Source organism: Natrix helvetica (assembly GCF_964273705.1).
Source record: "Natrix helvetica genome assembly, chromosome: 15".
NCBI lineage: Eukaryota > Metazoa > Chordata > Lepidosauria > Squamata > Natricidae > Natrix > Natrix helvetica.
Window position 1 is genome coordinate 3,898,494 of NC_138565.1, and position 15,653 is coordinate 3,914,146.

The 15,653-nt window shown below is 46.8% G+C and overlaps 1 protein-coding gene across 1 annotated transcript in view; it reads right to left on the reverse strand.

Moving 5' to 3' along the window:
* The window catches only part of NTNG2 (netrin G2), a 56,196-nt gene extending 54,071 nt beyond the window's left edge, over positions 1 to 2,125 (reverse strand). The window contains exon 1 of the mRNA XM_081967341.1: positions 1,898 to 2,125. Within this exon, the coding sequence (XP_081823467.1) occupies positions 1,898 to 2,110 (213 nt within the window). The 5' untranslated portion in view covers positions 2,111 to 2,125. The remainder of the gene's footprint in view (positions 1 to 1,897) is intronic.
* Positions 2,126 to 15,653: the final 13,528 nt, after the last annotated feature.

Below are 15,653 nucleotides of genomic sequence, written 5' to 3' on the forward strand. Positions count from 1 at the left end.
GCAACAAGAACTGGACGCAATATTCTAAGTGTGGTCTTACCAAGGCATTGTAAAGTGCTATCAACACTTCCCGTGAGGTAGAAAAGAGGATCAGGGGGACATAATAGAACCATCTCTAAGTGACTCATTGTATGGGTGTCAAAGCCAACTGGAGACCGTTGCACAAACGTCAGTCAAAGAAGCAGAGTGGCAAAGTTTGACGGTTGCCCAATGCCCAGAGTGGGTGAGCTCTTGGACGGCCTAGCCAAGTATCTACCCTCTTCGGATGGAATCAAGGATGTTGGCCCATCTCACTAGAAAACCAAACCAAAGAGAAAGCAATGTGGAGGTTTTTAAGAAGAGACCGCACAGCCATTTGCCAGGAATGGTGTAGGGTCTCCTGCTTGAGCAGAGGGTAGGACTAGAAGACCTCCAAGGTCCCTTCCAGCCTAATGATTCTATGTTCTAAACAACGTTTCTCCTCTTGTTGGTGCTCCATCCCTGGAGTTTCTGGACAGCCATTGATCCAGAACGATATCATAAGGTCTCCTGCTTGAGCAGGGGAGGGGGGTTGGATTAGAAGACCCCCCAAGTCCCTTCCAACACTGTTATTTGATTATTCTTTCAATTTACAAGAATGGCATTTTGGTCAACGTGGGGCAGCTGTTACTTTCCTGAGGTTAACAAATCAAATTCAATCCGATGACCTACTCATTTACAGTAAGAGCTGGGAAGGACACCTACATCGCTTAAAACAAACCATTGAGTAGCCAGGGCTCCCCCTATGCCCGGAGAAATGCCATCTAGGTTACCAGGAAATTGAGAATTCAACTGATTCCTTCAGCAAAAGAACAAGGTTCTCCTCCCACGGACAGGGGGTTGGACTAAATGACCTCCAAGGTCCTTCCCAGCCCTGAGATTCTATGTTTCTATCCCACATTCCCCCAGATGCAAAGGAGAATTTTCTTGGTATGAAATCCCCCGGCATAATGCCGTGTGCAATTCTTCACAAAGGTTCGTGCCCGGTTGAGGATGTGAATCAACCTGGATCCTTTCACACCTGACCCAGGTATTCTACCCATGAAAAAGACACAAAGACGCACCCTCAACATTGTAGAGCTTCTTCCCGAAAAAGCTGTTTTCGCACACACCTTTGACTCAAAGGAGAACTTTCGGCATGGAGAACACATTTTGCACCAAAACTAGAAATGCCAAGGATCGGATTCAGACTGGACATCCAACTCTCCCGCCCCACCGCCTTGACCGCATAAGGCACACTTTCAACAGCACAGCTATTCCATGTTTGAAAATTCACTTCTCTCTCTGGTCTGTCTCACCTTCACTGGTATTGTCCGTCTCCAAGAAGGGAGAACAACCAGCGTCCCTTTGTTGTAAGGCCAGACCAGGGCTCAGCAACCCGCATGTGGCTCTTTCACCCCTCTGCTGCGGCTCCCTGTCACTCAAAATATGCGTCACAGTCCGACACTGTGCGACACCCGCTGGCATGCAATTTATTGAGCTTTTCAACCCCAGGTAGGCCAACCACGGATAAATCCAAGAAAAGGAAAGTTTCAGAATGTTTAATTCAACTATCTATGCTAGTTTTGTAGCCGCTCAGGCACGGGAAGGGTTTTGTGGCTTTTCTTTTCTGTGGGAAACGGGTCCAAATGGCTCTTGGAGTGTTTAAGGTTGGCGATCCCTGGGCCAGATCACACCCCAAACTGACGCCGACACTCGACAGAAGCGACTCATCGCTGTTCAAACCGCTTCCTTCCCACTCGCGTCCGTGGGCGGAAACGTCAACTGCCTTTTTGAGGTGCTGCGTTGGGCGGCAACCCAGACCACGGGAGCACTGCGAATGCTTACTTCCGTGCCGCGAGCCGCGAACGAGGCGTTAAAATGAAGAAGGTCTACTTACGTGCGTGCAAAACCGCTCGGGAGGATCCCCGCAGGTGATGCCGGAAGGTTCCACCCGGACCGTGGCGAAATCTTTCATGGCCGTCGCTTTGGGCTGGCAAGCGTAAAACTCCCACATGGGTCCATTGTCCGTGGTGACCCAGGATTTGCAGATGTCATACTGTCCCATGACCAGAGGAAGACAATGCAATAAGATTGCCACGTGGTGAAGCATGGCAGAGGCAGCCAAGCAGGAGGGATCCCGGAATCGTGAGCGAGTCAGAGACCAGCTTCTTTGGGGGAATGTTGTGGCTCAGCATGAAAGCTTCCCTCTCAAAACCGACCTTAGAGAGGTCCAGTTGAAAAGCAAGAGGAGGGCATTCTCTATCTTTCCTCCTTAGCCATGGGGAGCAGCCCTCCCGAGGGCCCCGCTTTCCCGACTGATCGGCTGTCAAGTCTTGCTCCACTTCATCCTCTCCTTGTGTCAGCTAAGCAGTCTCGGGATGCAGAGGTAGCCAGAGGTGACTCTCTCCGATCAATCGAGGGAGCTATCAAATTTTCATTTTGCGATGAAATCTGACCAGTCGAGGGCAGCGGGGGTAGGACATATATGAGAAAGAGAGAGAGAGAGAGAGAGAGAGAGAGAGAGAAAGAAAGAGAGGCACAGAGGAAGGGAAGGAGGAGAAGAGGAGAAGAAGAAGAAAAGAGGAGAATGAGGAGAAGGAAGAAGGAGAAGAGAAGGAGAAGAAGAAAAGAGCAGTAAGACGAGGAGAAGGAAGAAGAAGAAGAGGAAAAGGAGGAAGAGGAGGAGGAGAAGAAAAAAGTAGGAGGAGGAGAAGAAGAAAAGAGCAGGAGGACGAGGAGAAGGAAGAAGAGGAGGAGGAGGGTGTGTCTGTGTGAAGAAGAAGCTTAAAAAGTTACAGGATTGAGTACAGTTTTCATTCACACCTGGTGCTAATGGCTACGCAGCATCAAGCTGCCAAGTGCTTCTTTTCACCTTCTTTAAGGAAAAGAACATTTGAGGCTAAAAAGAAGAAGAAGAAGAAAATAGAACGCGTGCCTCACATCTCCCCCTCCCTGGAAGAGAGTCTCTTGACCAATAAAGTTTAAGAAGACAATTTTCAGCCTCTGGGTTGGTTTGTTGTTGTTGTTGTTGTCATCGTCGTTGCTTGCTTTTTAAAAAAAAGAATCATTCATGAATTTGGTGCTCCTTCCTCCTTTTTCCTCTCTTCCTCCTCCTCCTCCTTTTTCAGGAAATGGGAGACGGCGTTAGTAGAAAACGTCCCCTGCTGTCACACCCTTCAGCGCATCATCGGCCTCCAAAGCATGTCCAGCTTTCCCAAGATGCTCCAAGGGAGAACGAAACTCACTCCTTTGGCACTGCAGTCTGCAACAGAGATGTTTAAAAGAAGAAGAAGAAGACGTCAGATGAGCTGGTGGGTGGGTGGGTGGGGGAATAAAGTTTTGTATCAGCAAAAGACAGAGGAAGAGAAGCATTAAAAGAGATCAACTTCGCAGAAACAGGCTTCTCGTGTTACAAGAAAGGACGGGTGTGCTATAAAAAGAGCAGGAATGCGTATATATATATAGTATTTGTACTGATAAATAAATAAAGGGAGACTAGTTTAGATCTATTTCGAGCTAATTAGCTCTCATCAGCTAGCCATACCCTTACTGGGATTTGAACCTATTTATTTATCAGTACAAATACAACACAAATATAAAAAGGCAACATTAAAAATAAAAATATGGTTTTCTGCCTGCATGGTCTTCTGCGATGAGCCGAAGGACAGAAAGAGGGAGTAGTGACCTTCCTCCCATATTTAGGCATACCAGGGGTTGTAACACAAATATATATATATATATATATATATATATATATATATATATATATATATATATATATATATATATATATATATATATATATATATATATATATATATATATATATATATATATATTCCTGCTTTTTTTCTCTTTCTCCTGTTAAATCCATGTCACGTTGTAATCTACAGAACGATGACAAAACCAGAGTTGGTGCCATAGATAGATAGATAGATAGATAGATAGATAGATAGATAGATAGATAGACAGATAGATAGATATAAATAGAAAAGGGGGAGAGAGAAAAGAGAGAGGAGAGAGAGAAAGAAAGAGAGAGGAGAGAGAAGAGAGAGAGAAAAGAGAGAGAGAAAGAGAGGAGAGAGAGAGAGGAGATAGAAAGAGAGAAAAGAGAGAGAAAAAAAGAGAGAGGAGAGATAGAAAAGAGAGAGAGAAAGAGAGAGAGAAAAACACAAGAATAAGCAGGAATCCAGCAAGGGGATGAGCAGAAGCCTTCGGAAATCAAACCCCGATAAATAATGTATCCCACAACTGAAAATTCAGCCCAGCCTCTGCCAAGGAAGATTCATCTGGACCACAGAAAAAAGCAGCAGCAAGCAATTTGAAAGATTCATGAGGATCCCCTCCCCCCCAAAAAAAATCCCCAGAAGGAACTGTCACTTTTCTCTCCTTGGCATCTGGGAGAGAAAGATCCCAGTTCCCAGAGTCTGCTTTGCTCCATTTGCAAACTCTGCCACAGACAGGGACACCCCCCCACCCCTTGCAAACCTTTCCGCTCCTGATCAGGAAGCCAAAGACCACTCCCAATTGCTTGGCCAATATATATTTCCTTGCTCGGTTTTTGCAAAGTGGCACCGTGCCTTCCAAAGACGCCAACTGTCTTAAAACATCACCTCTTTCCTCTTAAATCTCCTCTCTCCGGGAAAGTCCATTCTTTCTGCTTCCCTTTTCTTCTTCTTTTTCTTTAAAAAAAGAAGGAAAGTAAGAAAGGTGAAAGGCCAACTGTGGTCCAGATCTGCAGGTGGCCCCTTGTCTTCCAGCTCATTTGAGGGCTAAATCTCCCAGCTTCTCCAGTCGAAATAATCTCCCCGTTAAAAAGCGAGACCTGGTTACTATTTTTGAACTCAAGATTAAGCTGGAGAGGGGGGTGGGGTGGGGGAAGCTGGGACGAAGCCACGAAGAAGAATGCAAGAAGGATGCAAAAAGGAGGTTATCAACCCCCCCCTTTCCTTCCTTCCTGACATCAGATCTGATTTTCGCCATCAAGCCGTCTCCCCTTAACGTCGCTTCCTTACCCCATCGGATTTGTCACCCGGTAATTCTGACATTAATCACCGAAAAGACGTCGCATCTCGAGGCCAGGCCGTCACAAGCCCACTGGGGGGCCTTCGGGGAGACATCTGTCATGTTATTTGCGAAGAGCCGATGGCCTTGGCGAAGAGAGCGAATATCCAGGACAAAAAAAAACTCTCTCTCTTGAATCTGCAAATTTTAGCCTTTTAGCCCCTCATGGATATTTCATAGAAGTTGCTTCCCGCTGCTGTGCAAAAATTATTATTATGATCCCCGCACAACGCTCTGCCGATGTTTAGGAGTCGTTTCCTTCCCGCACGAGGATAAATCTTGATTATTAAGAAAAGTCCACTTCCTACCAAGAAACGGAATCAATGTCTTGATTTTCTTTTAAGAGTCCAAGGAGGCCATCGGAGACTAGAGGCTCGCCTCACAAAATTAGATTTTTATCTGGGTATCTGGATTGAGCTCCCTTGTCCTCGCTTATTGGATTAAGCATGCTTTTGAAATGGAGAGGAAACACCAGCGGTCACAGCATCCTACTGGGGAATTAAGCAATCAACGGCGCGCTTGGCAATTAAATGCAACGTCCCCCAGAAAACACACATAAAGAAAGAGAGAAAAGAGAAGGAGTGAACTTAGCCAGGAAGGAAACTGTACAAGAATATCGCTTTGCTGTTTGGAAAGTCAGCAATCAAATCCTTGACCATTCTTGTTTTCACCTGTTATTTTTGCTGGAAGTTGCAAGACTGAAATGGCTTGAAGGGGAAATTGCATTGTCCAGGAAAAAAAAAAACAACCACCAAACATGCTCTTAATACCAGAGGTAGGTTGTTCCCAAGCATTTTAAGATGCCTTTCTTCAAACCCATCGCCCTAATCCAAAGGATGTTTTAAGAAGAAAGAAGAAAGAGAGAAAGATATTCCTGGAATAACTTCCCTTAACCTGGAAATCAAGGCAGGAGGCTATGAAATATTTGGAGTTGAGGTTGTCCTTGAAAGTTTTGGGAAGGGAAGAAGTTGCAGTGCACAGGTCAAAAAACAAACAAAACAAACCTACAAAAAAAAAAAAACCCAAGAGATGACATTTCACAAAGTCGGATGGATTCAGATGTCCTGTTTTGTCAACCCCTTGTCAAGCAAATCTACTTGGCAGGCAGGGGCCTTGCAATTTTGCAAATCACCAAGCAACATAATACCTCATTCCTGGGCACAGTGACTCCCGAGTAAGTCAAACTAGAAAGAGGGTATTTTCAACCCTCTTAAGTTTACCAGCGGAGATTAGAAAATATATATATATATATTCTTCTACAGCCTTGCCTGGATATATATATATATTTATCCTATATAGATAAATATCCAGGCAGGACTGAGCTGCTTTCCAAAGGAGTAGAATGAAATGATCTAATCCAGGGCAAGCAGATCCATACCAAAATAAGCAGGGAGAAAAGTGATTCAGCTAGTACATTTTAGTCACATACACAACAGAAACACACACACATAGGGGGGAGGAGAGAGAGGGAGAGAGAGGGAGAGAGAGAGAGAGAGAGAGAGAGAGAGAGAGTGAGTGAGTATCATGCAGGATGCCAAGAACATAGAAAGAAATCTCTGGGGTTGTTATTCATTTCCTGTTAGAAGATCTCTCTGCTTCTCTCTGTTAATAATCATAATATTAAAATCAGATTAATGTATGGTGCGTTCTTTTCCTCGCCGCCGCCCCCCCTTTTTTAAAGGACAGAGTGAATCTGGAGAGAGAGAGAAGGCTGTTTGGGAAGAGAAAGAGGCCAGGAGAAGGATTTGGTAGGGCTGGGGGAAGAGGAGAGTACAGGAAAGATTTGGGCCGGGGTAGGAAGAAAAATTCAAATTGATGCAAATTTGTTAGGAAAGCTTCAGAGGAGCCCAAGAGAAGCTTTAGCCAAAGGAGAGAAGGAAGGAAAGATAGATAGAAAGAGAAAGAAAGAGAAGGAAGGAAGGATAGGTATATAGGTAGGTAGGTAGGTAGGTAGGTAGGTAGGTAGGTAGGTAGGTAGATAGAGATAGATAGATAGATAGATAGATAGATAGATAGATAGATAGATAGAGGAAGGAAGGAAGGCTAAATAGATAGATAGATAGATAGATAGATAGATAGATAGATAGATAGATGATAGATAGATAGATAGATAGATAGATGATAGATAGATAGATAGATAGATAGATAGATAGATAGATAGATAGATAGAAGAAGGAAGGAAAGCAAGGAAGGAAGCAAGGAAGGATGGATAGATAGATAGATAGATAGATGAAGGAAGTAAAGAAGGAAGGAAAGAAGGACAGATAGATAGATAGATGAAAGAAGGAAGGGAAGGAAGGATGGATGGATGGATGGAGGGAGGAAGGAAGGAAAAGGGAGGGAGGGAGGGAGGGAGGAAAGAAAAGGGAAAGGACGACAAGGAAGATGATGGTGCACAAATCCGCGTGGAAATCTGGAACGCGGGATGCAGAGCGTCCCCTTCCTCGTATTTTGGTGCCATTGTAAAGATTCCCACGCGCAAATTGGTAACACACTAGCCCCCCCGCCCCACACCGTAAGCGTCCCCTTCGCAGAAATCAGGTTGTCGCTAACTTTCCCCCCCTCCCCTCAGCCACCTCCTTCTTGCCCGGGCCAAGCCGGCCAGCCGCAGGGACGGCTGCGGACTTTTCCCCGCGCCGGAGCTGGGGGAGAGCCCGAGAGGAGCCCAAAGGGAATCTCCGCGCTACTCACCAGGAACGGGCAGGCGCTCGGCTCCAGACGGGTAGGCGGCGCGCGGGATGGGATGGAGACCCCCACTCCCGCCCCGCCCTGCAAGAGCGGGACGGGTGCCAGGAAGAGAGGGGGCGCCGCGGAAGAGGGATGCACCTCGTACCCCCGCCGGCACCCACGTTTCTGGCCAATGGGCCTTTCTCCAGGCTTCCCCCCCCTCTCCGGCGAAGTTGGGGAAGGGGGTAACTGCGGTGGAGAAAGGGGGGGGGAGAAGCGATGGAGAATGGGCAAGGCAAAAAAAGGAAGGAAACCTTGCCTCCCGTCCTCCTCTCTCTCGTTCCTTTCTTTCCCCCCTCTTCTTCTCTCCTTTCTTCCCTTCTCCTTCCCTTTTTTCTTTCCTTCCTTCTTTCCCTCCTGGGTTCTTTCCTTCCTTCCTTTTCCTTCTTCTTCCTTTGCTTACTTGCCTTGTCTTTTTCTCTTTTATCTCTCCATTCTTTCTCTTTCCTCCCTCCCTTTCTCTCTCTTTCCTTCTCTCCCCTTCCCTTCTTCCCTTCCTTCGTTCACTTTCCTCCCCCTCTTCTCTCTCTTTCCTTCTCTCTCTCCCTCCCTCGTTCTCCCTTTTCCTTCTTCCCTTCCTTCTTTCGCTTTCCTCCCCCTCTTCTCTCTCTCTTCTTCTCTCTCCCTCCCTCCCTCGTCTTTTCCTCTTTCTTCCCCTTTCCTTCTTCCCTCACTTTCTTACTTTTTCTCCTCCCTCTCCCTCCTTCTCCTTCCCTCCGTCTCCCTCGCTCGCTCTCCGCCTTCCCAAAGTATAAAAGGAGGGGAGGGGGCAGAGGTCTGCGGGGAGGGGGCAGTGGGGCAGGCGCGGAGGGCGGCGATCAACTTTCCTCCTGCTCGGAAGAAACGCCCCGCGGGAGGGTCCCGATGACCCGCATCCCCCCCTCCCCAAACCCGCCCGGAGCCCCCTCCCCAACCCCGAGAGGGGCTCAGCCTGCGGGTGGGTGGGATGCTCAAGGGCGCCGCCGCAGGGGCGACGTCCTGCCGGTCTCCCCAAGTTCAGGCGCCGCCGAGGGGACCCGCCGCCCCGCTGCCCATCCCGCCGCCCTGCCTGCCCGGGGCTGCGCAACTTCCTCCGCGGGCACCGAGCACAGCCCGGCCGCGGCCATCCCGCGGGTCGGGCGCTCTTAAAGGAGCAGCGCGGAGGATGCCCGGCCGCGCAAGGCGGAGCACGGGCGGGGCGTCCGAGGCAGCCGCTGCAGGGCGGGGGGGGGGCAGGGGGGATGCTGAGGGGTAGGAAGTGGGACGGGGCGGGGGGGGGGAAGAGAGAGAAGCAAGACTGGGTGGAAGGAGGGAGGGGGGAGAAGTGACCGGGAGGAAGGGGAGCTCTCAGGATTTGGGGTGTATCGGGGAGCTTTCTTTCTTTCTTTCTTTCCTTCTTTCCTTCTTTCTCTCTCTTTTTTCCTTCCTTCTCTCTGATGTTTCCCTTCCTCCCTCCTTCCCCCCCTCTCTCCTTCACCCTTTCCCTTTCTTCCTTACTTCCTTCCCTCTCCCTCCCTCCCTCCTGATGCTTCCCTCCCTCCCTTCCTTTCTCCCTTCCTCCCCCTCTCTCTCTTTCACCCTTTTCCTTCCTTCCTTTTTTCTTATCATTTTTCTCTTTCTGGGTCTTCCCCTTTCCCTCTCTCCCTCGTGCCCTCCCTTTCTCCTTTCCTCCCTCTCTCTCCTTCACCCTTTTCCTTCCTTCCTTCCTTCCTTCTTTCTTTCCCTCTCAGCATTTCTCTCTTTTTATCTCAGTCTTCCTTTCCCCCTCCTTCCCTCCCTCCTTCCCACCATCATTTAGGAATATTGAATTGCCAGACTCAAAAACAATTTCCCTTCCCATTGGTGTGTGTGTGTGTGTGTGTGTGTCAAATTCATAGGGAACGCTGGAATTCTGTTGAAAGTTGCCAAAGTTGAGAAATCCTGATCTGGTGACCTTGGTCTCGCCCAACTCCACCACTGTTAAGCAGTGACAGATTCGTCAGATGGGGGGAAATGGACACTAAATGAACCAACTGCCTCTGCAGCCTGAGTGCTCCTGTAGAGCAGCCCAAAGGGGCCATAGGCACAGCTGACCTTGGAGAAGGAAGGAAGGAACTTCGAAGAAGAACGCAGAAAAGAGATTGCAAAGCCCCGGAGAGGAGGAAGGAGGAGGGAGAAAGTCCAAAAGATCCCTGCTTTGCTTTTGCAGGCTTTCAAGACTCTGCTATTAGACCGTATCGCTATAAAGTCATATTCCTGGAATCCCTGTGTTATATCTTGGCCAGGCCCATCTCAGAAGGCTGATCAATGCTCCCATAAACAAAGGATGAAAGAGGGAAGGAGGGAGGGAGAGACAGAAATGGATCAAGAGAGATAGATGGAGGGATAGACGGAGGGATAAAGATTGATGATAGAATGAGAGAGAGAGACAGACAGACACAGAACGAGAGGGAGAGAGAGAGACATGGATAGAGATGGATAAATGGAAACGAGTGGATGGATGGATAGAGATAGAAGACCGAGCAATACGATAGACAGACAGATATATTGTAGAGCAAAAGAGAGACATGGATGGATAGAGATGGATAAATGGATGGATGGATAGAGATAGAAGATAGAACAATATGATAGATAGATACAGAATGAGAGAGAAGACATGGATAGAGAGAGATGAATAAATGGAGCTGGGTGGATGGATGGATAGAGATAGAAGAACAATCTGATAGACGGACAGACAGATATATCGTAGAGCGAAAGAGAGACATGGATGGAGAGAGATGGATAAATGGATGGATAGATGGATGGGTGGTTAGAGATAGAATATAGGATAGACAGACAGACAGACAGATAGATAGATGATCGATATAGATAGATAGATTGATAGATAATAGATAGACAGACAGACAGACAAGGTATGTGTACCATAGTCTATTGAGGACAAAAGAAGAAGGGGACAACAGAGAAGGAGGTGGCTGGATGGAGTCACCAAAACAGCTGGCGTGAGCTTAAATGAACTCCAGAGGATGGTAGTGGACAGGAAGGCCTGGAGGAACGTTGTCCATGCGGTCGTGATGGGTAGGAGACAACTTTGCAACTAACAACGACAACATGGATGGAGAGAGAGAGAGAGAGAGAGAGACGGATGGATGATTGGCTAGATAGGTCTCCAAATCTTGATCACATGACCTTGGGGGAAGCTACAACAGTTGTAAGTAGGAGGGCCAGTCATGCCACTTTTCCCAGAGCCCTCCTAACTTCAAACAGTTGCTAAACAAATGGCCGTACGTCGAGGATCTACCTGTACAATAAATAAGCCCAAAGCATCTACAGGCTACTTAAAAGAAATCGAAACTGATCCATCAATTACTCGCTTATCAACCGGATCTCAAAATAGTTGTCGAGGTGGGAAGCAGGCGGCAGTTTTATTGATTAAACAGCATAATTGTATGGTTAATGTCCCTGCTGCGACCCGTACATGACTCGGTCACGCAAGAGTGATTGTTATCATTCTCATTCTGTGCACAAATTCTTCTTGGCAACGTCCATCAATTTAAAACAAGGGCTGTGGAATAAAAACCACGAAATCGTGCCATAAACTATTCTCGCATTAAAAAAAAACCCAGCAGCACCAGCACGGACTATAAAATACAATCACTTTGCAATTAAATTGCCGTATCACCCACAGAGAGCTGCAGACAATACCATGTGGCTAAAAATTGATAAAACAAGCAGCGGAACGTGGAATTGGGAGGCAGGAGTTACGAGTCCCAGCGTCCCTTCTCTTTGGGGCTGCTGGGATTTGTAGTACAATAATAGGGGTCTCCAGCTAATAAGAACCACCATAAATATCAAGCTCTTGGAATGAAGTCAAAAGGGCTTGGCCCACCCTATTAGTCTACATTCTGTCCCATTTTCTGCTGAGATGTTGGAGAGAGAGAGAGAGAGAGAGAGCTTGTGAAAGTAGTGCTTTAAAAGTCTTTAAAAACACTTTAAAAATAGCCTCTCAGGATGCTTTTCGCAGCCATACGATCCAGGGTCGGTGGGTGAGTAGGGGAGGGGCAAGTACAGCAAGTCCCTATGACCACCGAGCCATGCCCACCAAGTCACATGATCACCGAGCCAAACCCACCCACCCAGCCGGTCTGCCCTACCCCCCAGTCTGAGGGACCGTGAATTGGCTCCCTGTTTAAAAAGTTTGAGGACCCCTGGACTAGATGTACCTAGTTCCTTCAAGGTTCATCGTACAGCGAAAGAACTTGGAAGAAGAGTGCATGGTCATATCTCCAGGGCTACCTCTTCCTCTCCCGCTTCCCACAAATTGCCGGAATAGATGGAATACTTAGCGATTCCTTGGGGAGAAGAAGGTATCCAATATTGCTTACGGAGCAACTGTTTGGGGGGGTGGGGGGAAGCTTCTGGACAGATTCAGACCTAGTCGATCTGCCAAACCAGAATGATAGAGAGTGACCTTCCTTCCCGCCGCCGGGGCTGAATACTAAGTAGCTGGTTGATATAATTTATTCTTGGAAAGACAAATTCTAACTTCAGAGACCAAATTTCAACATGGCGGGGAGTTGTATCGGAGACAAATTCCTTGTGTGTCTAATCACACCTGCCAAAGAAGGTACAGTTAGTCCTTCACTTGGGACCACAATTGAGCCCAAAATTTATGTTGCTAAGCGAGACATTTGTTAAGTGACTTTCGGCCCGTTTTACGATCTTCGGCTTCGAAACGGAGACGAGCACCGCCCCCTAGAGTCGGGAATGACTAGCATATACGTGTGAGGGGATCTTTTACCTTTACAATACCTTCATTCCTTCGACTCATCTGCTTTCTGATTATCCCTTGGGGGAAGAAGCGGAATAGACAGTTGTTCATTATCGCTCCTAGTATTATTATTACTATTATTATTATTTCAGGAACGAGGCAGGGCTGAAAGGAAATGATGTTTGCGATTGTTATGACTGGGGTTTTTCCCCACCTTCTTATACTGCCGAGTAGATCTTTCGGTTATCAAATCTGAAGGGTTTATTTTGGTGTAATAATACGGGAGGGAGAGGAACAGGCAGAGAAAGAAAGCAAGGAGGGGTCCGGGTGGGGGAAACACCCCCCTCCCAACATGTCTACGGTGTCAAGTGAGCTGAGAATTCGTTTTCCACATCAAATTGTCAGCATTTATTCATTCCCGTCGCTCCTTTTGACCCCCCTCTTCAGTAATGGAGCTGTAAAATCTTTTACCTGTCCTCGCTTGGACACCTGCGTTCGGAAACTCTCTGCTTTCAATAAGCACGTGCCGGTAGTTCCCGAACGTACGACGGTTCACTGACTGACCGTTCCGAGCTACAAAGCTACTTGAAAAGAACGACTCGGGGGCCGCTGGTCACACGTATGACCGTTTGCCGCCTCCTCCCCGTGGTCGTGTGATCGAAATCTCATGGCCAGTTGGCCATTGACTTGCCGTTTAGGATGGCGGCAGCGTCCTGGGGTCGTTCTGTGATGTTCGGAAAGCAAAATCAACTGCAGTGATTCACTTAACAACTGTGGTAAGAAAGGTAGTAAAACAGGGCAAAACTAACTCGTTTTAATGTATGCTGATTAATGTACATTTAAAGTGACAATAAAGTTATTCTATTCTATTCCATTCCATTCCATTCTTCTACTCTACTCTACTCTACTCTACTCCACTCCACTCCACTCCACTCCACTCCACTCCATTCCTCTATTCCATTCCATTCTATTCCATTCTATTCTATTCTATTCCATTCCATTCCTCTATTCTATTCTATTCTATTCTATTCCATTCCATTCCTCTATTCTATTCTTTCTATTCCATTCCTCTATTCTATTCTATTCCATTCTATTCTATTCCATTCCATTCCTCTATTCTATTCTATTCTATTCTATTCTATTCTATTCTATTTTATTCTATTTCATTCAGTTCCATTCCGTTCCTCTATTCTATTCTATTCTGTTCCGTTCCATTCCATTCCATTCCTTTATTCTATTCTATTCTATTCTATTCTATTCTATTCTATTCTATTCCATTCCATTCCATTCCATTCCATTCCATTCCTTTCCATTCCTCTATTCTATTCTATTCTATTCTATTCCATTCCATTCCTCTATTCTATTCCATTCCATTCTATTCTTCCATTCCACTCTCTTCTCTCCGTCCATTTCCCTTTCTTCTGTCCCATCCCATCCCATCCCATTCCATCCCGCTTCTTCATTTCTGTGGATACGAGGAAAAGAGATTCGTCCCTAAGTCTATATTGGTGGATGGAGCTTTTGATTACACTTTCATTTTTTATTTTTAGGCACTGATTGAAACCTTTCCCCCCCCTCCCCCCTCCCCAAGAGAAATCCAGGGAAGGCACACACACACAAGCCTACCCATAAAATTTGTCTTTCTCTTGTCTTGTAACTTCCTTGCACCAGAGTCTATTGCATGGCAACTGCGTTCACACTTCTCTATAATAAAAGACTGCAGCAGATGGGCCCACTATTAAAGTCTATCCCCATATTTGCATAATTATTATTCCTGCCAAGATGGAAGAGGGCTGATGCAAACTCAACAGGATTGAGTTTTAAGGATAGGCAGAGGGAGGAGGGTGTGTTTGTGTGTGTAGGGTGGTGGTGAGGTTTAGCCAGCTCCTAGAATTCCCAAATTCTTAAGCTAGGAACTGACAACGTGCCCCAGAGATCTCTCACTTTAACCCCCCACCCTTCCCAAAAACAGCTTCACACAGTCCCAGCTGAGTTTCTTTAATTTCTTTTAAAGAAGATTTTAATTAAAGAACATAATGCATGCCACGCTTTTCTTCTGCAAAGCAAAACACCCGGCTTTTAGCGTCTAGCTGGGTTCCCCGCAAAGAGCCCGAGGCCACATCGAGGCCCCAGCGGGGCCCTTGCTAAAATGAAAATTAGGGAGGGGTTGCAAGCCACAGCTTTGTTTGAAAAAGTTTCCCCCAGGAGGTTCCCCTCTAGGAGAAGAGCAAGCTGAGCTGGAAGGCGGACTTAAATGTGTCAATAGTTTGGAATCACGTTGCCGCGAGCAAGCTAGTTGAATTCCATTGACGCTCATCTGGTGACAGTTTAGCTCTGGTGGCTCATTGGCTACAGGCAGTCCTTGACCTACGATTGAGCCCCCAATGCGTGTTGTTAAGTGAGAATTTTGTTACGTGGGTTTGGCCCCGTTTTACGACCTTTCTTGCCACCGTTGTTCCGTGAATCACGGCAGCTTTTAAGTTGCATAGCTGGCATGGTTGTGAATTGAATCTGGGTCCCCCCGTTGGCTTTGCTTGTCAGAAGGTCACCAAAGGGGCATCACATGATCCCAAGACACCATCAATATCTCTGGCTTCAAAACCACTGCTGATAACTTTGATCATCTTTCATAGGAGCAGAAAGAGAAACTGGGATTTTTCTCCTTCAGATGTGTGCACCTCGTGGAGCCCTACCTACGTAGGAAAAGCGGAGAAGAAGGACACTTCCAATGAAGGTGGTTGAGCTGCAACATCCAACTGAAAGGAGCAGGTCAAAACAACATCTGGAAGAATGTTTATGGGGTTCACCAAGCACCATTGCGAAGGAGAAGAGAACATTGGCGAGATCTGGGTGAGTGGGAGTGAAGTCCTTGGATTAGATCACGTGTTCTTGGGCTTCTTGTAGTTGGTACGTCTTTGAGTTCTTGAGCTTCTTGATGTTCCGCAGGTTGGTTCTTCTGCTGGTGCTTGAGGTTCTTGAGACTGGTTCTTCTTAAGGTTCTTGGTTCTTGGAGTTCTTGAGCTTCTTGATGGTATTTGGGTTGGTTCTTCTACTTGTTCTTAAAATTGGTTCATCTTGAAGTTGTTGGGGTTTGTTCTTGGAGTTCTTTGAGTTGGTTCTTCTGGTGGTTCTTCGG